Source organism: Nyctibius grandis, chromosome 4 (genome assembly GCF_013368605.1).
Source record: "Nyctibius grandis isolate bNycGra1 chromosome 4, bNycGra1.pri, whole genome shotgun sequence".
In the NCBI taxonomy this organism is placed as follows: Eukaryota; Metazoa; Chordata; class Aves; order Nyctibiiformes; family Nyctibiidae; genus Nyctibius; species Nyctibius grandis.
This window is the reverse complement of record NC_090661.1, coordinates 54807532-54834864: the sequence shown is the minus strand read 5'-3', so window position 1 is coordinate 54834864 and position 27333 is coordinate 54807532. Positions and strand designations below refer to the sequence as shown.

Here is a 27333-nt window from a genome sequence, read left to right as displayed (position 1 = left end):
AAAGGAAAGGAAGGTTGATGCTTAAGGCCATAGTTTCTTTTCAGAAGCACAGCCACCCTGGGAAGGACTTTGACATATGCAGCTTCCTTCCTCTGAACGCTTTATGGTCTACTGTTAAGCCTTGGGTGACTTACCCTTCAGTACAACACTTCTCTACTGTCGTACTGGTGAAGCCAGACTCTCTTGATCAAGCTGCTTGATAAGTCTTCATGAATTTCTGCTCTCTCACGTGTTCATCCCATATGGTCTTTCTTTTCTGGCAGCTTGGTTTCCATCCTAATTAATGTGTATACAGCTTCACGTACTTCAGTTCCACAATAATTGTGAGTAGTTTATGAAACATCTAAAGAAATTAGCTTCATTCTTCACTACTTCTGTTGTGTGGTTCTCTGAACCAGTCGAGAGCATCATTAATATTTTATAGTATCAGTCAACCTCAAAAGTATTTCTGAACGAATGCCACTGGCATGTATAAATGCAGCTTACATGGAGTCTGCTTGTGCAGCATGGCAAAATGCTGCCTTCTGTGCAGTGGGCTCTAGGAGGGTCAACAGATGAAAGATATCCCTCAATATAATCATAGCCTGCTTTTCACATAGCTAAATACCACTTCATTGTTAATTCTGCCTATAAAAAGAAATAATTTAAAACTATAATCTTGGCAGAAGGCAGGAATTACTGATGCTGTTGCTACAAAAGTTTTCCATTAGGTAAAATACAGTGTTATACCTAACTATTATTGGCAAAATATGTATGCTAATTGTTTTGACAGATATAATCTTTATAGGGGATTCCTTCCCTCAAGAATTTAAAGAGTGGTTTCTACCCAAAGAGCAGAATGTCATGTAATACAAAAGGTTGTTTTATAAACCTGTCTCAGCTTCAGCTGGGACTCTCTGCTCAGTTACCACATCAGTGGTACAACTGATTGCAGTTCTTAGGCCAACCAAAGACATGCAATATGTCACTGGAAGTTTGCAATTAAAAGGGTGAGATGTACTAGTGTTGTTACTGCAGAAGTACTTCTTTTGGCTAAGAATTGTCTGGTAACTTTGCAGTGCAGGGTTCTATAAAAGACTTTCCATTGTTTGTTTGTTCTACTCTCTTTTTCTTATGTGAATGTTTGTATTTGCATCAGAAGCCTGAGACATGGGCAAGAAGCTCATTGCTAGTGCTTATCAGCATCATTACTACAGGGTCTGATCTTCTGAGGCTGCGCAGAGAAACTGTACTCATTTGTTCTCTTTGTTACCCGTGTTACTAATCATCCCAATTCAGCATTTTTTTTCAGAGACATTTTAAAATTTTTATCTGACTTGGCCATCTGTAATCTCTGACATTTTTCAGACAGGAAATTGCTGTAGAATTTCTCTTTTGGATTTTAATGACATCCCAGAGGCTCAATCCAATTGCTTTAGAAATCAGTTTTAAAAAGTACTGACTTACAGGTTTTTTTCCCCTTCTGAGAGCCCAAAGAAAACTTGTCTCTTTCCAGGATCTTTGTTGTATACCTTTATGATTCTGTCATCAGAAAGGCTGATAAATACATTTCCTTGGACTCCTCTAACTGAAGTGATTTTCAAGCTAAGAAGACATTGTGTTTTGTTGGCTCTCCTGTAAATCAAGTAATTTTGCTATCAAGGTGTCCTGTCTTAAAACAGAAAGGTTTTCTTACTCCCTTACCCACTTCCCCTTTCTGAAACTGGTTGATTTCTGAAGAGGCTGAATCTTTATTTCTCCACCAGTCCTACAGTGTAAGAATCCTCTTGTTTAGTGATGTTTAGTTTTTGTATTGAAGTCCCTAATTAAGCAATAATTTGGCAATATTGTGCTTTCTTCTCCTGTTGTGTAAAGTGAAGTGTTTCCAGAAGTTGAAGACAAGGCTTATGATTGCTGTTACTTCTGCTAGCAGAGTAGCTGTGGTTTAGACCCTAGTTGGCAGATCGTCTTTACATCATTTAAAAATGCAATCCATCTTAAAACTCACTGTATTTTCCTAACTCATTTCGGTGTTACTTATACCAAGAGGTTAGCTTGCTTTGTCTTTTTGTTTGCTTAAAATTGGGTACTACGTCAGTAGAAAAAAACCCTGGGATATGTGCATGTTGAACTTGTATTTGTGCTTCCACAGTGGCAGGACAAGATTATTTAGGAAACAATCTGTTTGCATCTATTTTTGGAGTAATCCAAAAAGTTACGTATTTCAAGATAAAAAATTTCCCATGGGATAACTGACTCTAAGAATATGTCATGCAGTAACTTTAAACAAAATTTAGAAATGTCCTGCAGTCATCAACTTAAGCTCTATCAGAGACATATAACAATTGAGATTTTTAGTGCTGCCACAGCCTCATATAATTTCAGCTTCACAGTCTCTTCATGGCTTCAAAGTCTTTCAGTCTGTGTTTAGTGGAGGCACTCTAAGTCCTCCTATGTATCGTGCTTCCTGAAGTCACCACAGTGAGAGTATGCATATAGATAAATAGACACGAAGTTCAACATGAGCCAGCAATGTGCCCTTGTGGCAAAGACAGCAAATGGTATCCTGGGCTGCATTAGGCAAGATATCAGCAGGTTGAGGGAGGTGATCCTTCCTCTCTACTCAGCACTGGTGAAGCCCCACCTGGAGTACTGGGTCCAGTTCTGGTTTCCCCAGTACAAGACAGGCATGGACATACTAGAGAGAGTCCAGCAAAGGGCCACTAAGAATTAAGGTACTGAAGACTTTTTTGTAGGTCTTCATATGAAACACATTCTGTATCTCTGATTAATCTTGTTACTCTTCTCTAAAACTTTTCCAGTTATAGCACCTCCTTTTGAGAGGAGGGCATGAGCACTGCACACAATATACAAGGTGCAGGAAACCTGAAATGGCCCAAGTGTGGGTTTTTATTCTTTATTTTCTAATAATTTTTAACACTGGAGTTGTTTTTGCTTTTTTGACTGCTATTAGACATCAAGTTGATGGTTTTGTGGAGCTATCTGTTGTAGCTATGAGATTTCTTTTGAATAGTAATAGTAAGCTCAGTATGTATGAAATGAGAATTGTTTTTCTTTTGTGGATTAAGTTACATAATTTATTTCCTACAGATGTTGTGTTTCGTGTCTACATTTCCTCAAATCTTTCTTTAATAAAAAAAAAAAAAGTAGTTTCACATTTGTCATCCTCCTGTCTTTGGGTACAATAGAAGTTTAAGTAAATTTTAACCGCTACCATTAGTACGGTAACTCTTTGATTTAACACTCAACACATTATCAAATTGGGTTTTTTTTTGTTTTACAGGAGAATATTAAAAAGTGAGCCACCTTATCCACAAGAAATGAGTGCACTGTCTAAGGATATAATTCAGCGTCTTTTGATGAAAGACCCCAAGAAGAGGCTAGGTTGTGGTCCCACTGATGCTGATGAAATCAAACAGCATCCCTTTTTCCAGGTAAAACAAGCAAACAACAAAACTTCCCAGATACTGCTTACTCTGTTACTGCCTTTGAAATCCAAGTCTAAAGAAATTCTGTTGTTTTGTTAACAAAATAGCTTAGAGGCATGTTAATTCAATGCAATCATTCATGTAAGTTAGCAAGAATATCCATGTGCTTATGTTAATGGATTTTGTGTATATTACAAGAAGGACATGGTAGGTTTTTAATATATTCTGTCTGTTTCTAACAGTTACTTGAAGCAGGCGAAAGACACACTACTTAAACCAGAAGGTTAAATGGAAAACACTTAAATTATATGTTGTGTGTTGTTTTTTTAAATGAAAGTTTGCCACTAATATTATTAGTAAAATTTTCATATTGATAAAATTCACTATTAGTGATAAATGCCTCTTCTGTATTTTCCTTTGCCTAAATAAATTTTAGTCTTGTTTAGTAGATTTTAATTCTGTTCAGATTTCAGTGTATTAACATTTGGTTTCAAACAATGGCGAAGACTGGATTTGCGTACATCTGTACTGTTCCATCCATTGTGGTTAAAATTGTTTGTGTGCTTTCTTTGGAAAAACTAAGTATGTATTTCCGGTGGTTCTGAAGTTAAATATATTTTTAATTAGTATAAACTTTGGAATATTTAAACTCGGTGCTATAAATTAAACCTTTCAAATAAATATTTTCAATGTAATTATCATAACATTCAGCATATCTTCTTTTTTAACCTCTGAAATTCTTTTCATCCCTTCTGTGTTTCCTTCCTCTTATAAGAGAGTCTGACAAAGTAGAGTTAAGCTTCCTTTGTTCACTGTTTGTTTTGGAAGAAACATTTTTTCTTCTTACAACACTTTCTAATCTTGACTTCATTTCAGTTCCACTTCTTTACAGTAATAGGGCCATTTTCTCATAACTACCGTATCTATGCTTCCTACTTCTAGCCATGCGTTTAAGTAAGAATCCAGAGCCATTATGCTCTCAGGGCTCTGGAAGCTGAGATTATTAATTAAGCATAGAAATCAGCAATGAAAAGTTGAAGATACCGCATGCATACAGTATGACTTACAAAAATATAAATGTTGTTTCCTCTGAAATAGAGGAAGAAATGTAATGGCTGTCATGCTAATTGTTTGGCTTATCTCCACTGTTAAATGTCTTTGTGTTGAATTTTTTTTTTTTATATTGGATTCCGTCTACTCACAAATACTTCTTGCCTTTACCGAAGAAAATTAGTAGGGCATAATTTGAATGCTTTTCATCTGCCTGTGGAAAATAGCAAATGGAGTTAGGACTCTTTGTTTCTGAACAAGTCTCTCTTTCCAGTATCTGTTAAATTTTCATTTGAGTCAAACTTATTTTCCTGTTTTTGGTTTAGAATATAAATTGGGATGATTTAGCTGCCAAAAAAGTATCAGCTCCATTTAAACCGGTAATCAGGGATGAGTTGGATGTCAGTAATTTTGCAGAAGAGTTTACAGAAATGGATCCAACATACTCTCCTGCAGCAACCCCTCAGACTTCAGAAAGAATCTTTCAGGTATTTTAAGAATTCACATTAACCTAAAAAGATAGTTTATTGAACAATTCCACGTGGATAGCTAGCTTTTTTTCCCTGCCTTCTAAGTTATTGGGAATTAACTATGTAACGTCCAATCCCAGTTTCCAGGGCTGTTTGTTCAGCAATTGCAAAATGAGAAAGGTGGAAACAGTCCTACTGCAAACACAAAATTCCGTATTTCTCCATTCCCAGCTGAATGTCCTACCTGCTGGACTAAAGCCAGTCTCTTCTCTATTGATTCTTCGTACCTTGAGTCTTGTCATCTTGACTCTGTCAGCCTGGCTTACCAGCTTCGACAACAGCAATGTAGTTTGTCCGTGTCCACATTATGCTCTAGCTGAGGTATTCTGATGGGAAGTGGGAGCTAACTGCAGAGTCGAAAGTAGGTCTTCCATGTCCTGTAGGAGTGCTCTAATTACTGGACTACTATACACAGATCAGTACCAAAGCTTTCCTTACCATCTCCTCCATGCTATTAAAGAATGATCCCTTCTTGGACTGCAGAGTCTGGATGCCAAATGGGCGAAACCAGCTCATGTGCAGCCTTGAACTTGGAACCAGTCCTGCAGAGATGAACAGCAGTTCAGATTGCTTCCTCTCCTCCCCCTCCTTGTGCTTTGTTATTTTTTTATTGGCTGTTTTTGAGCAGCTTAATGCTTAACGTACAGGAATATAGCATCATATTTGGGAAGTTGTTAGATTTGTAGTGACTATAGCAAGCAATTAATGCATGTTACAATACAATCTGATTTGTCCTGCAGTGGTAGTTACAGCTGTTCTTGTTACGATACCCAGACCGGGCACACCATTAGTATGAAGGTTATTTTGTTTTGCCATTTAAAATGGTTTGATGCTTGCATCACAACATAAAAACTGTTTCATGCCTTAACTTAAAGGTGTTCTGGGAAGCTAGCTAGTTGAAATAGTAGCCTTTATAACTATTGTAAAACAATTGAAGCTGAGCCAGATTTTTAGCATTACCAGAATTTTTGTAGTATTACTGCTTTATCTATAACTGTGGAGAATCGTATAACTAATTCTAGGAAGAAACCTGTTCACACTGAACAGAGTAATATCTACCCATCAATGAGCCAGTTACAGTTTCTGTATTATTCTCTATTATGAAAATTCTTGCTTTCTTTGAAAAATTCTTCTGAAACTTCTAATGTTTTGTATGCAGTGTGACAGTTTGTGTGCAACAATTTAAAGCCGTGACCTTTTCTGATGTCTTAATTTCATAGGGATATTCTTTTGTTGCACCTTCTATTTTGTTTAAACGCAATGCAGCTACAGTAGATCCTCTTCAGTTTTATATGGGGGATGAACGGCCTGGAACTACAACTATTGCCAGAAGTGCTATGATGAAGGTAATAATAATATCAAGCGCTGAATTAATTTGGTTAACATAGAACTGCATATAACTTTCAAAGCAGCAATCACAAGCTAGGCTACAGATTACAAAATAGTCATTATGCATTTATCTGTTCTCTGTAATGGCTCCTCAGATGATCCAAGCATATAATTTGCATGTGGTACTATTAAGAAGTGGTTGAAGTTTAATCTGAAAAATGAGATGATTGTCTAGTTTTCCAGAAGACTGAAGTATAGTAGTAATAGTAATTTGACTCGTGATACTTCTTATTCAGCCAACCATTGTAGATATTTTTGAAGCTGCTTTAATTATATCAGAATTCCTTCTATGACGTATTTGCCCCAAATTATGTATAGTTGTGTGAAGCCTTATAAGAACACATACTATTGTAATGTCTTCAAGCCAGCACATAGTTTTGTGGATAAATGTATGTACAGCCATCTTTGATCCTGTTTGTCTGAATATTTTGTATCTAAAGGTATTGTAGTAATAATGATTTATTAGTGATTATGTTTTTGTTTAACGTAACATAAGATTTGCTCTTTGATTGTTAGAATAAAGTTTATGCATTTTACTAAATAAAAGATTATATTTTATCAAAAAGAGAACTCTTTTTTACAATTTTAAATGTAGATTAAAAATTCTCATGAAACTTTACTCTTTGTCTTTGACTGTGTATACTAAAAGTATTCTGCAGAACTAAATACAGACAGTTTCCTAACAGGACTCTCCATTTTATCATCATTATGAACTGGATCTGAAAGAGAAACCATTGGGAGAAGGAAGTTTTTCCATTTGTCGAAAGTGCTTACACAAGAAAACTAGCCAAGAGTACGCAGTAAAAATAATTAGCAAAAGGTATAAATATTCTATAAGACAATAAAAATATTTTCTTTTGCTTACTGTCACCCACGGATTAGAATAATGTTTGCTACATTTTTGGAAGTGGAAAAATAATTTTTAAATAATTTCCTATTTGAAGAATCTACAGAAACTTATAGTAACCTTATGACTTTTAAAAGATTCTGAGGGTCTTTTGAAACAAAATGTTATTCTTTTTGGGGAGGACACAAGAAGAAACCTAAAGAATACTCTTCTGGTTCCTAGTTGTATTCTACCCTAATTTTCCCCTAATTTTGCTCCTAACCAGAGTAAGGTATAAGGCCTTCCTATCTTTAGACCTCAGTGAACTGAATGTAGACATATGCTAACTCCCTTTCCTAAGCAGCCCAACTGATTGCCTAGGACATTGCTTTTAAGAAGGATCTGTAGTGTGGGTTGCCTCAGATCTAATTAATTGTGTGAGTGTAAAATAGAATTAGACTATGGAGTTCTAAGTTGCATCTTGTTTCCTGGATGTTTTGAAGAGAACACCACAATGGAGGCAGCTGACTTGCTTTGTACATGGGGACCATCTGATCCTCTTCCAGAACAGATACCTCTGGCAGTTTCTGCCCAGAGAAAAATAAAGATAAGGGATTCTTTGAGGAGTGGATGGATTTCTAGCTTAATTTTGCAGTGCATTAGTAAAAATGTCCCTAGTGTGTTGTACAATGTTGGCAGGAAAGGGAAAGGAAAGTGTAAATGTTCTGCTATCAGAATGATAGTTCACAGTGATCTCTTCTCCAAGACATTTGGCTGTACCTCTGTTTTTCCAGACTCTAGAAGTAACTGTCCACTAGACTTAAGTGTTTCATCACATGCTTTTTGGATAGGATAAGTTCAAGAATAAGACACCTAAACATAGGTGTCCGAGTCAGTTTTCGAAGGTCTGCTACGATTAATGGAGGCCTACGCAAAACTGTTAGTGGAGCCTACAGAGACTCAAATGACCAGGCACTAACAGTGGGATTCAGTACCTTAAACATAGGGATCTAAGTAGTGCCATTTTAGCATGTTGGTGTCCTAGCTGTCCTCCAGTTCCCATCAGTCTTGTGACTACTGCCTTTACGTAGATGTCTTCATGGCTGATGTCTTCCACGCTCTCCTATGCTTAGGCCACTGGATCCTACTCTAGGTATGTATTTTACAGTGAACTAGTTCACCCTGTAAGATTCATTAACTAGAATTTCACTAATTATAATAAGACCTTAGATAAGTAGTATGCAGTAGACACCTACATTGGGCATTTTAATCTGGAAATCTCTCCCTTGTGTCTACATTAAAATTTTTTTTCTGTGGTGCATGCAGAACTTCAGATCAGTACTCCCAACTCGTCTTAAGCTAAAGGATTTTTTTGTTTCTGGATAACAGTGAGAAAACTAGTATTGACTTTTCCCATAGAACTAAACCTGTAGGAATTATGTTCCTAAATGATATTACTCACAGGTTCTTTTGCTCTTTCTCCTTCATCTTGGTGGACCAGGCTAAATGAAGGTAAGAAGTGGTCTGTATACAGAGAATTTTTTAGGATTGCAGGCTGTAAGCAGACTCGGAGCATGTTTGTCTAGTATTTAGAGTTAGCAGTAAAGCCACACTCTGAATGTCTGAACACAAACTAGCCCCGAATAAGAAACTGTTAAGCTGTGAATAATATTGCTCTGAGGACCACACTAGTAACTATTGCTAAAAGAAAAAGTATAATAGGTTTCTAGTAACTTCTTTGCCTCAAAATCAGTCTTTCACTCCTACCCATCAAAGGTACCAAAAAAGTGAATCCTACACCTGGGCAAATCTTTTCATGATAGCTGAGGTGAAAGCTCAGATGAAGAGTTGATCTGTGGTGTTGCTTTGTTAGTAGTGCTGAACCTGCCTCCATCCAACAATGTGAGGTTTATCTGTGTCTGAAGGCCAATGGAACAGTGGAGATCTGTAAACTTGCCTCAGTTACTGTTTTAGAGCTTCCCATTTGTTTTTCATGATATTGTCTGTTTAAAATCTGAGATGGTAACTATATATAGAGAGGAAATACTCAGAAAAGTCCATGCACAAATTTCAAAGGTTTATGTTCATGATACTGAACCTTTTTCATCTGTTTCCTAGGTCCACATTCTCCTGATAGTAGCTTAGGGGGGAAAGACTGAGTCAGTTTTTTAATTTCTTAAGGACCCAAAATCACTTTCAGTTTAAACAACAACATCAGCAGAGATGCAGGGGAACAACTTAGTTTACTTGTTGATTATATGGTCCTAATTAAGGGGGAAAAAAACCCCCCAAAAAACCAAACAAACAAAAAAACACAAACAAACAAACAAAAAACACAAACAAAAACAAACCAAAACAAAACGAACTGAAAATTAAGAACATGTATGGTGAGAGAGATTCTATCTTTGTTATCCATAGGGCCATTCTCTTAAGTCAGTACAGGATTAGCCTTTCTTGGAGAGAGTTTTGGCAAAAATTTCCAGGCATTATTTGCCCAAAATAAATCTACATATGTATTTAGTGGAAAACAAAATGTTCTGCTCTGTCCCCATTCACGTAGTTTTTATGATGTTCACTGTGTTCACTTTTTTTGGCTATATATTTCAGTACTTGAAAGAGAATTATGAGATTATTTTTTGCTTTGGAGCAAGTCTCTTATCTCTTTCATTTCAGATTTTTACAGTGGCCTGTTTAGGGGTTCATTTGTATAACACAGTTCATATGTAGATGATGTTACTCTCTTTTTCTAGAAGGACCTCATAGTTTCCATACAGCTTTGGAAGTACTTGTCTCCTATAAGAATGGAAAAGGATTGAGCCAATAATTTGAGTATTCAAAACAAAGCTGAACTAACAAATATTTGTAGGAACAGAGGTGAAGTCAAATTGCCCTGGACTAAGGGAAAGGTTTGTTTTAGATAGAAACTATTCTATAATATCGTTTCAGCTTTTGCTGTAGCAAGTTGCAGTTGCATCAGAAACCTTGCTTGATTTGGGTGTGGTTTTTTAATGGCCGAACTTGCAGGGTTACTTGGAGAGTTTTGCTCAGCTTACTTTGAATGTGCTTCTAATTGTGTTCAAGAGGTAGTAATATTAAAAAATCTGGATTGCAAGCAATTAAAAAAAAAGGTGTAACACTTTGAATGTGCAATTTGCTCAGTAAAATTGGTACAAACTGACTGCTCAATTTTTCCAGAATGGAAGCCAACACCCAGAGAGAAATAACAGCTTTGAAACTCTGCGAAGGACACCCGAATGTAGTGAAGTTACATGAAGTTTATCATGACCAGGTATTTTGAAGAAACTATAATCAGCACTTGCCAAACACATTGCCATGTGTTTTCCCAAGAACTTTTAGGAGTTAAGCGTACTGTTACTGTGGAGGCAACTTTTTTTTCTAGGGCTTTTGTCTGGTCCATATAGAAGACGAAGCAAAAGTTCTGCATTCAAGGGAACTTGCAGTAACTCTAGCAAATCAAAAAAGTATTTGGAAGAATTAAGAGTCCTGGATTCTATTTATGGTTCTGTCCTTGGTCTACTTTGTTAATAATCTTACAATATATTCCTGACCCAGTTTCCATATCTGTGATACTGAGGTACTTAATTACCTTCCCTTGGGGGTGTCATGAATCTTAAAATAATAATTGTGAAATAATTTGGAAATCTTGCATAAGAAGATTACATATCTAGCATTTTTTTCTTACATATTAGTAACTTAATGGAGATATCCAAGTAGCTTGCTAAATTATCAAATGTGAAAGTAGAGCCCCTATTTGAACATAAGTTGAGATCAGTTTAGGGTTTATTTTGAGACCTTAGTTGTCTTTTTCTTTAGTGTAATGCAAGCTCCACAGCATGTAATAAGTCATAATTTGATCTAACTTGGAGGTTCGCCCTTGTTTGAGCTAGGGGTTTGGACCAGATGTCCTGCAACAGAGGTCCCTTCCAACCTAAACTACTCTGTGATTTTAGTCTATGATTTTGTAATGGAACATGGGCTCTCTTGCCTTCCTATGTATCCCAGTCTATGCCCATCATGCTGTTTATACAAGGAGCAGCAGAGTGCTCATGTGGAGAATTTCTAAAATGAGCTGAGAGGATGAAAAATCTATACTGTAATCTGTAATGATACAGAAGCCTCTTTTTTTTTGCATTTATGTACAGTATGAGTACATGTGTGTAGGACAGGACACTTTTTTCACTTTGAGTAAAATGACTATAGTCAGGAATATAAAAAAAAAAAAATGTTCTTCAGATTGCTCTGCAACTGAATAGGCTACTCTCAACCAGCCAAACTGTTGTATTTTTAATTGCTTCTGGTAGCTCCCAGGGGTTATCTTGCAGATTACTCATGCATAATATTCTGAAGACTAGAACTGATAGAAATTTTCTAGTTTTGACATTTCTGCAGTTTGTCTTTAAAAAAGGAAGTTCCAATTTTTAACTTGCTATAGTATCAGCCAGATCAAATTCTACATTAGTAATCCCAACCGTAGAGTATTGGGTTGCAGTCTCTTTTGATGAGCCACAAGAAGTTTTCTAGCAGAGAAAAGACTGTCCTTTCTGGCTTTCCTGTCAGCTGTTCCCAAGACATAAAGAAAATTTGCAGGAGAGGATGTCTCACAAGCAGTACTAGCAATGTGACTAGTAGACACCTTGTTTGTTCTAAGATGTGTGACTGCTTTCTGTCCACATAGCTCTTGTTCTGTTCCTTGATACCTAAATACTGTGCACTCTCTGTTCCTATTTCTTTAAATAGCATTTTTTAACCTTCTTCCAGAACTTTTTTTCTTTGCTTGCAAGTATTACTTTTGTTGCTGTCATTCAGAGGAAGAAAATGGTAGAAGCCGTCACATGCCTACATCCATTGCCTTTTGAGAATGCTAACTTCAATTTCCTGTTCTGAGAAGTCTGTTGTTTGTTTAATGGCAAGACATTTGAATTGCAGTTGATTGTGTGCTAATGTTGCCTTATAATCAAGGAAGTCACTGCTTATTGATTGTCTTGAAAAGAACAACCATCTAAATAACCCGTTACTTTTTAATTTAAAAAATACTCTTTAATGTTTGGGAAGATGTCTGTTGTGATTCTAATGATAGAGTAGCTTTGACTACTACTCTGTAGGGGATGAAATCAGAAGAAATTCTAGATAATCTTTGATTTCACAGTAAAGTTTCAGAGTGCTTTGAAAGGATTTTGTAACATTAAATGGCTGACTCCTTATGCTTATTAATAGAAATGTATCCTACATCAGAACAGGCTTAAACAGCAAAAGTCTAGCTTTTTGCAGCTTTTGTTAGGCTAAAGAAAGGCATTTTGTCTCCCTACAAATTTGTCCATTTACGTGGCAGCATTGCGTTTTTGTAAATAAATCTGGGTGGACATGGGGAAGACATCAACATTCATCAACCTGAGTGAGATTGGTGGGAAAAATCACAGAATCACAGAATCAACCAGGTTGGAAGAGACCTCTGGGATCATCGAGTCCAACCGTTGCCCTGACACCACCCTGTCAACTAGACCATGGCACTAAGTGCCATGTCCAGTCTTTTCTTAAGCACATCCAGAGATGGTGACTCCACCACCTCCCTGGGCAGCCCATTCCAATGTCTAATAACCCTTTCTGAAAAGAAATTCTTCCTACTGTCCAACCTGAACCTCCCCTGGCGAAGCTTGAGGCTATGTCCTCTTGTCCTATCGCTAGTTGCCCGGGAGAAGAGGCCGACTCCCACTTCACTACAACCTCCCTTCAGGTAGTTGTAGACTGCAATAAGGTCACCTCTGAGCCTCCTCTTCTCCAGGCTAAACAACCCCAGCTCCCTCAGCCGTTCCTCATAGGTCAGACCCTCCAGAGCCTTCACCAGCTTGGTCGCCCTCCTCTGGACTCGCTCCAACACCTCAACACCTTTCTTGAAGTGCAGGGCCCAGAACTGGACACAGTATTCAAAATGTTGTCTGAGATGGGATTTGGTGCTTCTTATTGGCCTTCCGAATTGCTATGAGCAGCAGTTTTATTTCTTCAGACTTTGAGAACCTATTGGAATAGCACCCAGCTCCTGAATGAATGTTGGTTTGTAACATTAAATTTCTAACATCCTGTATTTTTCTTTATCGTTTCAGCTTCACACGTTTCTAGTAATGGAATTGCTGAAGGGAGGAGAATTGCTTGAACGTATTCAAAAAAAGAAACATTTCAGTGAGACTGAAGCCAGTCATATTATGCGCAGACTTGTTTCAGCGGTGAGCCATATGCACGATGTAGGAGTAGTCCATAGAGATCTGAAGCCTGAGGTATAGTGACTTGCTTATATATGTTTAGGCCTTAAGTTATTAAATATCTGGAATGTGATGTATTTCTGTTCCTCCAGCTTTTATTACAGATTTTTCTACTTATAATATTTTATTAAAGATATAGCACTTCTGCTAAGCAAATTCTGTAGATATTTTTCTGTTCCTAGGTAAAAGTAACTGTTAGGAAACATTTTTAATTTTGTAAGCAATTTTCACTCTAACTTGTTCAAAAACATTCTTTGCCTACTTGGGGACAGTTTTTACTAGCGGTTAAGTATATATTTATTGTATGAAACAGTTAACAAGTAGAGCTAGGTTGCTTGGGTGCTTTACCTATACTTTTCCGCCTTTTTGATCTTCTTTCCTTCGGTAGGGCTTGTTTTGAAGGTAGCTGCGACACCTTGTACTGTCTTCTGTCCCAGATAAACACAAAATGAACCACAAACTAATGCAGCCGACTAATAAACATGTGTGATTTGAGTTTAGTGGTTTCCCAAAAGAAACAATTGTTTAATATATATTTTTCAATAATTACTTGTTCTGGTACTTTTATTGTGCAGCAATGTCTTACCTTCCAGACAATTCGGTTTACTGTGGTAAGCTTGACCACTGGCTTTGTTCTGCTTCCTGGAGCCAATATTTGCTCTTTTTTCTTTGCCAACAATGGGCTTGGATATGTGTTAGTTTTCTTTAGTCCAAGAATAGTGTAGATTGATGTTAGTTCATCCAGTAAGGGTGCTATATATTGTATTGATGATTACAGTCATCGTACCTCAGGAAATAGCTACTCCTTTTGTATCTGGAGTTTAAAATGATCCACTGTTCCTGCTGATGTTTCATCCTTTTGTAACATACCTTCTGGTATATTACAAACTTACTAATTTTATAGTAATTCCAATTTAACGGGTAAAGAAATCTGCTAGGTGTTGGTAATAAACTTTTTGAAAATCAGTCAAAATGTGTGTTTGAAAGCGTCTCTGTACTAAGTAATTAAATAGAGGGGCTGTTGTGAAATTCTAATGTGTCAGTTGAAAATGTGACTCTTGGAAAAAGTTTTTCTGCTGACATCATCAAGGAAAGAAAACAGCTTTTGAAACAAGTCATTATTAAAAGGACAAAACCCAGAAATCCTTTCTCTGTTCCTATGCTTGTCATTTTAGTCTTATTACCATCTTAAATATAAAGGCCAGATTCTGTAAAGCAGAGCTTCAGCTGCATGGTGAATTAGGCAGTCTTCAATTCTACATCATGCTCAAGGACAGAAGTCTGGGAAGTCCAAGTAATGAAAGGTTAGCAAAAAGCTTGCAGAATGCATTGCCTGCACAAAGCTGGACTTAACCAGCCTGTCTCCTTCCTGCTTCTTGTTTTGAAATTTACTATTTTAGGTTCAGACATGAACTTAGTATGGGATATATAGGCTTCCCAATATAGATGTGGTTAGTGCACCTTTCTGTAAAAAGATGTATAGGAAATTCTGTTGCTTTTCTTAACAATTCCAGTCAGATTTGTTTGATGTTCAACTTTGACATCTAATGTGATACCAATAAGTCTATTTTTAAAAATATGGCTGGTTACATGTCACCAAGGATGAGGATTTTTTTTTAATTGCATGGACTGGAAGACTCTTCTATTTAAGCAATAGTAATTAGATCACATATATTGCTTCACAAAATAGAGGAAAAGTACTGGATAGAAAATAGAGAATTCACAGAAATAAAGAATTTGTGTAGCATATGTGACCATTTGGAGCCTCTCAGTAGAGCGTTTGAGGACTGTTTCTGTGAAGTGATCATTAATCTCTAAACTGGGTTCTAAAGATACTAGAAAAAAACATACCAAGGCAGAAATAATGTTGTTTATCCTTAAAATATTATGTGGAATATAGCTTTAAGTGTGGGTTTTTGTGAAACACTTTATTTACCTAAATAACAAAGTAGCCTGAACCCAGCTTAGGACATTTGTACTGTACCTTTCTTTCTGTACATAACCAATTTCATTTTTGTCTTAAGAAATTAGGTCTTTTTAAACCAATGTTACTTGAGTTCTTTCTTTACTTGTTGACTGTGTAACATCACCATAGAAAAAAGATGATTGTATTAATCACCTATCCACATTGTATTAATATTTTTGGTGAAATTTGGCTTCTTTCAGATCCCTTTTGCACAATGTTTTAATAGGGAAAACTGACTTTTCTGATTGTGCATTAAGCTGTAACAGAGGTACAGAATGCAAACATACTGTTTTGTAGGGGCTATTCTCTTTTATCCATGATGAATGCTCTCAGGTTCTCAGTATTGACCTGCTTGCAGTCTAGCAGTCTTTTTTCCCCTTTTTAATGAGTTTGAAATTACTTACTTTGTGTTGAGTCATTCACCTTTTGTATTACAAAATTACATAGGGCTGTAGGATTTCTAATATTGAAACTTTCTAGCATTGCATAGATTAAACAACAAAGGCAACAGGAGAATTTTGCTCTCCTCTCTTCTCTCAGAACTTCAAGGGGGGAGTAGAAATCACTTATAGTTCATCTTGGCCTCAGCCAGTTCTCCTAAGACTTACCATCACTCTTGTATCTTTCTTGACACATACAAATACTCAGGGAAAAGAACAGATTGTCTTAAATCTTCTTCCAAACTGATACCGACTTGTCTGTCCTCAACTCTGAGATGCCACATTCCAGTCTGTAAAGCTGGAATTCTCAGCGACTACTGTATAAAAGTTCCTTTACCTTGGCATAAGGAGTAGGCCATTAGTTTGAGGTTGGACTACTATGTGACCTTTAGTGCTTGAATGCCATTGGTCGTAGGTCTCTTCCAGAAAGCATATCTATACTGACTTTGAGAACCCTGCCATACAGCAGTTGGTACAACTAGTGCACTTTCTAGTCCACCATCCTTTGCTTTCAAATTATTCTTTTGCATTACTGTGCCCGTGGCAGTATGGCTTCAGTGTGTTACCACTTAAGGACCAAAGACTGTTCAGTCACAAGACAAGATATGCAACAAGAGTTCCACACACAAGAAGGATATCATTCGCAACGTGCCAGAAGGAAGTAGAAGCTTAAGAAAATTTACTTTTGTTTGAGGAAGAAGGCAGTTCTCCATTTATGTTGCTATCTTTGCTTTTTTTCTTGTTGGTGTTCCCCAAATTATTTTCCCCACTGTTCTCTGCTAAATATCCGTTTTCATTAATAATCTTTAGTCAGAAGTATCCTGACTTGCAGATGCACAGGAGTCAGATAAACGTATCACATTTTCTTACATCCTAGAGTACTGTTATTTCTACTTTTCCTTTTTTTTCCCCAGTGTCTCACAGTTCCCCTTTTCTCTAGATAACAAAGTTTTCTGTAGTAGTAAATGTAGGAAAAAATGACTATTAAGTATTCTAAACAACTTTCTACCTAATGCTGGTATTGATTTTGTCTTTGCTTTTCAGAATTTGTTGTTTACAGATGAAACTGATAATTCAGAAATAAAAATAATTGATTTTGGCTTTGCTCGTTTAAAACCACCTGATAATCAGCCTCTTAAGACTCCTTGTTTTACTCTTCATTATGCTGCCCCAGAGCTCTTGAATCACAATGGTTATGACGAATCTTGTGATCTGTGGAGTTTGGGGGTCATTTTGGTGAGTTGCTGAGGTTTTTAATTGTAACTTTATTGTATGATTTACTTTTTGTTAAAATGCAAAGGACTTGACACCATTTCAGACTTGAGTAGATGCTGAATTCAAGTGAGGTGAAAATACTGCTTCACAAATACTAGGTTCAAAAGACAGATGTTCTCCAAGGGTGGAGATTTTTTTTCCTAAGCAGTAAATTAAATTTAGCATTTCTGGGAAAGGAAAAAATACTTGATATAGTCTGGTTCTTAAAAAGAGATATTCTTGTTAGGAGGTTTTACAAGTATCCTTATAATCTTCCTACAGTTTCAATTCAGAGAAGGAATCAGCCTGCATTCTGATATATAGAAAATTAATTTCAATAGAGATAAACTGAGTAGAAATACCATTGTGTTTTGTTTATAGTTTCCTGAAACATACGAATGTTTTTTTCGAACAAGGATTCCAGAGAAAGTCTTGCATATTTTAAATTTTCTATCACCTTGAAGTTATGCTGGTCAAAATTTTATTGTATAGCACTGGTGCAAACAACAGCACTCCATATTTAGTAATAGCATTGTCAATAAGTATGCTGTGTTTGTTAATACTACTTTTGTTCTCATGACAGTATACAATGCTATCAGGACAGGTACCATTTCAGTCTCAAGACAAAAGTTTAACATCTACCAGTGCATTGGAAATTATGAAGAAAATAAAAAAGGGAGAATTTTCCTTTGAAGGAGAAGCTTGGAAAAATGTTTCTGAAGAGGCTAAAGAGTTAATTCAAGGTATGTATTTACAAATATTTCATGTACCTTATATTTTTATCTTAAAAGATGAAATTCAGAGAACTGCACGATATCTGGATGCTGTGATCAACATCAGAGTACCTAACATGGCAGAGTAGTATCCACAGCTTGAGCTATGTACTGACCCCCAATACAAGTTGTGGGTGGAGGTGGACGTAGCAGATGGCATTACAAATTGCTTGTATGTCTAGCAGAGAGCTTTCTAATGTAGTGAGATGCTGACAGAGGGTTAGCAAGCTTAGAAGTAACTGAAGAGCTTCAGAAAAAGTGAAGTCACTCTTTTAAAACATATGTAAAAGCAGTTTTTCTTTTATGTTATTTTTGCTTTTGTAAAAACACCAGGTTAGAAGATAAGTGTTTTAAAAGCTGAGCTTTTGCAGAAAATGAATGAATTACTGTCATCTTTTCCTTGGACTGTTTTTGAATGCGTGTCCCAAGACTACTGTATTTCTGAGCTGCTTCATTCATGTTTGCCATGTTTTCATTCCCCTTAAGCTTTTGAGCATCTAATTATGTTTTCAGCATGAGATAGACACCAGTCTTAATTCTACTAAGATGGAGTTCTGAATTTCTGTAGAAGCAGGCTTGTAAGGAATTTTTCTGCCAAAAATGTAGGCATCTTCAGATTCAGACTTCAGTGAATTGTGCAGAGAATTGGAGACTTATTCTCTTGAACTTCATCCTAGGCAGGCTTTAAGTGAAGAAATCATGTGGTAGTTTTGAGTTCGTGTGAAAAGAGATGTGAGTTATCAAACAGTTAAATAGCAATTTCTTGCATTTAATGATTCTTCTGGAGAGGGTGATAGTATAACATTATGTGAGCCTTATCTAGGATAAATATCGGCATACCTAGGATAAATATTGTCATGACTGACTTATCACAGCAATGCATGAGGTTTTCTTAAAAATAATTGCGTTTTCCATTAAAATAAAATAAATAGCTCACAATTTGAGAGAATGTAATATATTTCTATTAGGACTTCTAACAGTGGATCCAAACAAAAGAATTAAGATGTCCAGCCTGAGATACAACGAATGGCTTCAGGATGGCAGCCAGCTGTCATCCAACCCTTTAATGACTCCTGATAACTTAGGCTCTTCAGGAGCTGCGGTGCATACATATGTCAAAGCGACTTTTCATGTAAGTTCTAAGAGATCTTATGTCATATGCTAAATATTGTAATGTGTTAATCTAGATTTTTGTATGTTTTCTCTTAAATAAAAATATGTATTTGTCCTTATAATTTAGTGATTGCTTATAGCTACAAATTTTTCCTCCATACCTAACATCTATGATTGAGTACAGTGAAAACATGAATGATGAGACAAGAATAAATTTCTTGAAGACGTTTATACTAACAGGGTTTTGGAGACTAAGAGACAGCTGTTCATGAAATAGCTATTATAAATATTCTGTTTCTTAGAAAAGTCTATTGAAAGGTCTTCAAACTTTTATTAAAAAAAAAAACAAAGACACTTTCTATTTAACTGAAGTAACTTTGACTTTTTGTCCTTATGGTTACAAAATCAAGGTAAAATTTCTGGAACATATCTAGTTCATGTTTTTAATATCATGGATACTTTTTCAATGGACTTGCTTGTCTACAATTATATATTTGCTAAAAACATTCTAAAAATATTTGAACTGCAACTGTGTTATACAAACATAGCGTTGATTCTCATTATTCCTTCTACAGGGAGTAAACTGATATTGAGCAGATTTATGCTGAAATACTTGTAGACGCTTATTATCAAGAGGAGAAAAAGAAAGGCATTGTTACTTGGAGAGGTCCCAATAATGCAACATAATTTGGGCTGAAAGAAAAACTGTAATTTAACTAAATGTACTTTCTGAAAATGTAGTCTTAAATAGCTTTAAGGCTTAAAAAATACTTCTAAATTAAAAAGAACAAGGAAGAGAAGATGCCAATTAATAATGCTATATATTGGCTCTTAAATACGTGTAAAGGCTAGTAAAGTTATCGTTACAGCTACAACAAGAATTAATAGGGATCTGTCAAGAGATTACAGTTTGTCTTAGATTTACCATAGAACATTCATCATAACCTCTGAGCCATAAAATATCTTAAACCTCTTGAAAAGCTTAGAATTACCTTTTATTTTTAAACAGGCCTTTAACAAGTACAAAAGGGAAGGATTTTGTCTCCAGAATGTTGACAAGGCACCTCTCGCAAAGAGAAGGAAAATGAAAAAAACAAGTACAAGCACAGAGACGCGTAGCAGCTCCAGTGAAAGTTCACATTCTTCTTCCTCTCATTCTCATGGTAAAACTACACCTACAAAGACACTGCAGCCAACAAACCCTACAGACAGCAATAACCCAGAAACCATCTTCCAGTTCTCTGACTGAAAAGCAGAGAATATCCTGTCTTGAAGATTTAAGTGGTTATAAACTTGGTAGTACCTATATTGTCTTCTCCCATTCTTCCTCCCTGTGGCTTACAGGCTACAGGAATATGTCTGTCGCTTTAAAAATTTATTTAAATCATACCTTTTTAGCTTTGTATTTCAATACATTTCTTTTTAGCATTAAGTTTGGTATCACTGGATATGGTGTAATACTCTTATACAACCAACATTATGTTCTCTTAGGGCTAAATTACTAGTGTGCAGTCAAGCTCAAGGTAAGGAGCTATGCTGCTTGTGGTACAGCTTGGAGGAAGACTGTTTCTCAGTGTCAGAACCTTCCTCGCAGTTTCTTCCCCACTGTTCAAAAAAAAAAAAAAAAAAGGAAAGCTCTGTAACACATACAGAACTCTTGGATCTCCAGCTTTTACCCAGCTGTGTGAAGAATGTAATAGAATTTGATTCTTCATGCATGTAAGGAATCATTGGCACAATGCACCAAAGCCGTATAGTACTTTATGACCTTTTAAATTTGCGGCTATGTTCTGTCCCATTTATTTGAATTTTAAGAGCAAAATGAAGCGTTATGGAACTATTATGTTGTTTTAAAAAATAACTCCGTATATCTTGTTCTAAACAGCTGGGAATATAAGTCTTAGATTTTATTTATTTAATTTTTTAAAAAACATTAGGGTAAAAGATGTCTGATAAGGTGAGGTGTCTAGTACTGTGATACAATAATTTTTATTTCTACTTTTTGAAGTTATTAACTTTTAAAATATTTTACAGATTCTAAAATGTAATGCTATAAGAGAAAGTGAAATTTCATATTGAATGCTTTGGAAAATGGTCACATGTTAAAATATCTATTTCAATAATTAATTATAATTTATATTTTCTTTTTATATTTACACAATAACTTTAAAATACTAAGATTTTTTTAAAGATGCAAAACCTCCAATTTCAACATTTGTTATTACAGGGTCCATAGAAAATGTATACCAAGTTATCTGAAGTTTGCATTGTGCAAATATGGCAGTTTAATAGTGACTGTAAAATATTAGAATATATGTTTTCTTTTTTGCACTTTACAACATCAAAAGGAAATGTTTTGTAATAAAGTGCACTCAGATCTCTGTTCCTACAAGGTGCTGAGCACTGTTTTACTGGATTGAATGACCTGAAATCCACCATATTTGGTGGTTGTGGTCATTGTGAAGGAGAATTCTGTGCTTTGCAGGAGTGAATCCCTGTATATTACCCACTCTTTCCATTCCTTACTTTAAACTGCAGAGCTCTTTCTATCTTGCTTTTACATTGTATATAACAAATACTAGACCTGGGCACCTTGTGTAGTGTAGATGTTACCAATTTATGCACTGGGAATACTAAAGGGAAATTATATTGAACACTGTGCTTCACAACTTGTTCACTGTGGTGTTCTACAGTGAAGTATTTCCTACTGTGATAGTATAGTATGTACATAACTTTGGAATCATAAATGTGACTTACAGAAACATCAGCATAAACTTTTAAATCAGCATATTTTATAAATTTATGGAGAGCTCTTTTATTGCTTGTATTCTCAATGACTAGGGGTAACTTAAGTGCTAAAGATGACTCCAGTTTTGCAAATGCTTACATGTGTAAGTTTTCACTGAAGTCAGAGAGACTCCTTGTGTAAAATTAATCATATGCCTAAATTTGTGTGATGGAAGACTAATTGATTATGGGATTTTGTTAACAGCTTGCTCTATCCTAAAGTAACCTTAATCCAAACCCTATGCAAAAAAGGTTGTAAGAATTGTTTATATCAGTGGTTTTATTTATAGAATTATATCAGATATCAGTATTGACAAATACAATACATCCATGTTTACAGGGATTGTGTGTATCAAAACAAGGCTTTGAAGCCCAACATGTTTGTTCTGTGTTTCTTTAATATTAATAATGGCATTCTGAGGTTTTGGAATTGCTCATGTGAAATAGTTTACTACTTTCTTGATGTGAATGTCAAAAGTAACTGCAGCATTAATTTCAGGTTGATGTGAATATTGAGATTTGCACTGTTTATGTAGAAGTAGTATATTTAAAGATCAGTATATGTGCTAATAACACAACCAATTTTAAGTGGCCAATGTTAAAATAATGAAAAATAATTGTCAATGTAATATATTCAGGTTTGCTTTCTGAATGCTCTCTTTGGAAGTAACCTCAATAGTGAACATGGCTCATTTGTACAAGAATACTTTCCTTCTCCCCAATAAACTTGCTGTAAATACAACAAACAATCCACCATTAATATTTGTTATGCAGGCAGTACAAGTAAATTGGGAGGTTGGAGAACAGGTTGCTTGCAAAGTTTGCACTTTGAGGAGCTCTTGGAATTTGTTATCTTCAGGGTGAGGACAACAAAAAAAGCTATTTTTGGTTTGATTTCATTTTAAATATAAGAAACTCTTGGATACCAGATGGATTTGGAATATAGTGACACAGCTGAAATAACTTCTTGAAGTTAGGAACACAGTACAGCTGTTTCCCTGTTGGGAAATTTAAACTATTGCTTGACAAACTGATGAAACAAGAAAAAAGAATGCTTGCACAGGACACAAAATACTAGAAATAATGGCTGTATTGCGAGAGTTTTTTTCACACAGGTTTTGAGAGACTGTTGTGAGACTAAAATTATTAGAATACATCACTTGTATCAAAGACAGTTTTTATAGATGAATATTTCTGTGTCCTCTCTGTGCTCTAACAGTAGTTATTAAATAAAAATTTAAAAACAGGATAATTCTTTTTGGCAAGGGTAAGTACATTTAGGTGTCGCCTTGCATTTGCTTTTAACCATTTAGCTGGGGTAGCTGAAATGTTTATCACCTCTGACTTTCTGGTGCCTCCAGGTAACAGAGCTCTTGAGGAGGTGTGTTTGACACTAAGCTGTCTGAATTTTTAGATTAGCATCTTAACATAAACAACTGCTGATCTCCATTTACGTTGATAAAACTGAGTTGCAAACTAGGCAGCTCAAGAGCAGGTCCACTTCTTGTTCAGATGTCCCTGCAGGAGACTAGTTTCTCTTGGCAGAATGATGTTGTCTCAGCTTAACCTGTTGCCCAGCCTGGCACTCTACGTCATATAAAGACCATGGGCCAAATTTTTCATACTCATACCACTATTTCAAATCTGAAGTGTACAAGCCAATCTTCATTAGTACTATAAATACTTTATGTTGCCTTGGTAAAGAGGTGTTAGGCTGTAAATTATGTTTATACTCAGACTAAGTTTCCGTCACAGTGCTGCTATGCGTCAAGCAACTTTATTGTCTTGTAACGATATCTCTCTACTGTCAGAAATGTAATGCAGTCGGCAATATTGTGGGCCGATTTGTTTGAAAAATCAAATTTCTTATCAGTAAAGATTTAAATAACTATTGTGGTTATTCATCTAATCTTTAAAGTACTCGATATTCTGTAAGGCTATTTCTTTGTAATACTTTTAGAAACACAAATGTTAGGAATTAAGAGGTAATTCTGCTAAAGGATTTAGAGGAGTACAAAGGAAGTAACATGACTTACTGTTCCTCTGGCTTAGTGAAATTTCTACACTTCTATATAAGGAAAAGCAGCTGGAATATTTATTGTTTCTTAATGGAAGGGTCAGTGCATTTGACATACATATTGTTTACTAGTATGAAAAAAACTTTATTAAAATGCTTTATTAAACAGTTTTGGGGGGGGTAATCTGTAAACACAGTATGGCATCAGGATGGATTGAGGCTTCAGTTTGGCATTGCTGATGTGTATATATTTTCTCAGCCCTTTTCCATGGCTACTTTTCTGAACAAGATTACGATACCTGCACAGCCATGTTCCCTAGCGCTCCTCCAGGAACAGAATAATTCTTGGCAGAAAATATTCACAGAATGAAGATGATATATGTTTATTGGTTGAGATGAAGTGTTGCACAAGTGTCTTACATTTTTAGTATGTGCATGTATTATGTGCATGTATGTAGGTACATGCTGTATTGCACGTCTAGGCCTCAATTTAAAGTAATATGCTTTGTTTAAGGGAACCTGTACTTAAAAATGAATTCTCGACTCACAGATTCAGAGGACCAGACAAGGGGGCTACCACAGAAGAGGAAGAAGGTTATGGGAAGTCAGAGATGAGAGGCTTCTGGGGAGATGTTTTCAGGGGTGAATTTCTCCCCTCTCTATCTCCATGTGTGTGCAATATTCACTGACACTATATTGCAAGCTTTCTTGCCAGTTACCCAGCATAAACACATTTCCTAACTCTGCGGGTCTGTGAGTATGTGTGTGTATGTCTACACACGTATATCTTTATATGACGTTTTGGTCTTCAGTTGGAATTCTTTGTTATTTCTCAAGTAACGTTCGAGGTGTCTTTTAGCAAGTTGATGGTCTTCATTCTTTTCCTCCATATATGACAGTCTTGCTCAGCACCGATTTTTACATTGTGGAACATGACATTGCCTTCCTTCAGTTGAGATGGTTGACTGAATATTGTGGATTGAGAGAACAGGAAATAACGTGGCTGTTTCTGCTGTAAAGAGATAAAAGTGCTTTGATCTTTGTCTACCTGTGAGAAACATGTCTGTTTGCTCCTTTGACCCAGAGGGCACTGGATTCTATAAAAAATAAGAAATGCAGAGCTGTTGGCCAGCTCTTGCCTGCCATCCTGCATTTTTATGTATCACTCGTTCAATAGATACTGGATGTTCAGAACACCTATGTAGAAGAGAAAACAGGATGATTCCTGTAGTCTGCACTAGTAAATAAAGTGATGCTTTCAATTACATAGACCAGTTGGAGCAGTCTTGTTTGTTGTGCCTGGAAGCAGCAAGAGTGGAGAAATGTAAGACACCTGCAATAATGTAAATTTGAAGAAAACCCATGTATTTTGACAGCCTTCATGTTCTGTGTGATGGAAAGGGAAGTCTGCAACTGCCTGGGAACCAGTGGTAAGTGTTTAGGTAGGTGAGATGGTATGGGCTGGTCTGACAGCTTACTGTCACCCACAGGGCCATTCCTGATCCTTTCTTCTGGCCACATGCTCTACCCTTTTCTTGGTTCTGGTGTTTGTATCACCTCAGCCAGCAGAGACAGGAAGAAATAAAAGTGTTATATTAACGTAGTTAAGGCATTTTGGTTAACAATGGATTAGCTGATTTCATAGTTAATCCAAAGTAAAAGTAGTAGTAAGGCATTGCAAAACATAATATACTATAATGCTCTGATTTTTGAAAACTAATACTTTATTCAGAGGTAGAAGGGAATCCAGACTATTCCCACATAAAATCACTTTTTAAAATTGGCAACCAATCTGGCTGTATTCACAAAATTCATGCAGAAGTCTGCTAACTTCCTTTGGATGCCAACAGTAAAGCAGAGGAAAACATAACTCTTCTTTAATTGTTCAGGAACTGCTCAAAAACCTATCACAGATGAAACTGCAAACTGATTGCAGACTTGCTGCATTTTTCTTAATACAAGGATAGTTTTACTTTGTTGACAAATCAAGTTTCAGATGTTAAAATTGGCATCTCATTTATGTTCATCTGATTTTCCTTGGGGTTTTTTTTTTTTTTGGAACTATGTAACTGTCTTAGTATGATTGTGACCAAAGGTTTATTTTCATAAATAAGAGAAAATCTAAGGATTTAGGCTAAGGCCTTGTGAATAGCCAAAAAGAAGTCTGCTGGGAAAGGTAATCACTGCCCTTAGCTAGTTTAGTTCAAAATATACATATCTATTACTGATATTTGCTGATATAATTACATCTACCCAAGTATGGGTGTCATTTTGTGTGACACATTCAGCTATGCTAAAAAAGCTTTCAAGTGTAAACTAGTATTTGGAATTACAGCAAAGTGAGAAGAAAGAGGGGGAAGTTGTGAAGACGATGATGTAAAGAGGGGACAATGCTCAAGGTTCGTCTGAGTTATGTTGACAGAGGTGACTAAGTGATAGTATCATCACATTGTCTGTAGAAGCTTACTCAATAACAGCATGTATCCTTTTTTTCCTTTAAAATCAATATACAGTGGAGAAGAGAAACTAAATTAATTCATAAAAGCAGCTTGTACCTCAAAGCTTCTCAGATGTCTCCTTAATGAATTCTCATCCTTCAAATACATAGCCTAGCTGTACATTATATTTACTCCGTTGAAGCTGTGCCTGCTTCAGGGAAAACAGGATCCTGCTGTCTGGCGATGCGTGATTGTACAAATTATACCTCAATGTGCTATATCCCTGCTGCTTTTAAGTTCCGGGTGTTAATAGTGTTCTACTTTAATATGTATCACTATGTCAGTCCATCTGTATGCAGCCCTGGCAGGTCACTTAGTTCCATTTTAAAGCTGTCAGATTAAAAGGAAAACTTGAGATCTACTTCAACACCAAAGTGAGAACAGGCCTTTAATCTTAACCTACATCTGGATTACAAAAATGAATAAAAACTTGGCATTGGCTTTCAACCTTGACAGTCTTATCATTAAGATGTCAATGCAGCAAATGCTGATGCTTACAGATATCTTTACTGTACTCATCTCTTTCACCTGTAGAGAAACTTGTAAAATTATTTCCTGTCTGAAAAAACTATCTCTAGCAAGAGTCCCAGTAGAAGATATCATCTGTAACTTCTGCCTTTGCCTCTGAAACTGTAAAGGCAAGAAATGAATTGGTGACAGATTCTGACAGCTGGTTATAAAGGAGCAGGCTGTGTTAATTTGCAGTGAGTGGAACAGGGCATGCTATTTCTTGTGTCAGTGTAGGCAGGGAGGGGGCAGAGGGAAAGAAGTGGGAAGAAGGGAATGCTGAGCGCTTTGCCTTCACCGTAATGTAGAGGACAATCTGGTTGCACACCAATGCTTTTGAAGAAGCAGTGGTCTCTACATTTAACTCAAGATCTTTAAGGAAAAAAAAAAAAGATTCACCTGTCAACTCTTTTCTTGGAGGGAAATGGTGCCATCTTCAAATGGTAAAAGCAGCAACACAGACATTGGTTTCTTTAACTC

General features: G+C 36.1%; 1 protein-coding gene across 3 annotated transcripts in view; it reads left to right on the top strand.

The window, feature by feature from the left end:
• The window catches only part of RPS6KA5 (ribosomal protein S6 kinase A5), an 89205-nt gene extending 64092 nt beyond the window's left edge, over positions 1-25113 (top strand). For 2 of the 3 annotated variants that reach the window (XM_068397930.1, XM_068397932.1), the window contains 10 exons: positions 3284-3434; positions 4805-4966; positions 6229-6354; positions 7084-7217; positions 10419-10512; positions 13343-13513; positions 16949-17140; positions 17742-17901; positions 18900-19063; positions 20054-24369. In XM_068397930.1, the coding sequence (XP_068254031.1) occupies positions 3284-3434; positions 4805-4966; positions 6229-6354; positions 7084-7217; positions 10419-10512; positions 13343-13513; positions 16949-17140; positions 17742-17901; positions 18900-19063; positions 20054-20293 (1594 nt within the window). In that variant the 3' untranslated portion in view covers positions 20294-24369. Of the gene's footprint in view, positions 1-3283; positions 3435-4804; positions 4967-6228; positions 6355-7083; positions 7218-10418; positions 10513-13342; positions 13514-16948; positions 17141-17741; positions 17902-18899; positions 19064-20053; positions 24370-24398 lie in introns of those variants that run through there. The other variant, XM_068397931.1, reaches the window with a different exon arrangement.
• Positions 25114-27333: the final 2220 nt, after the last annotated feature.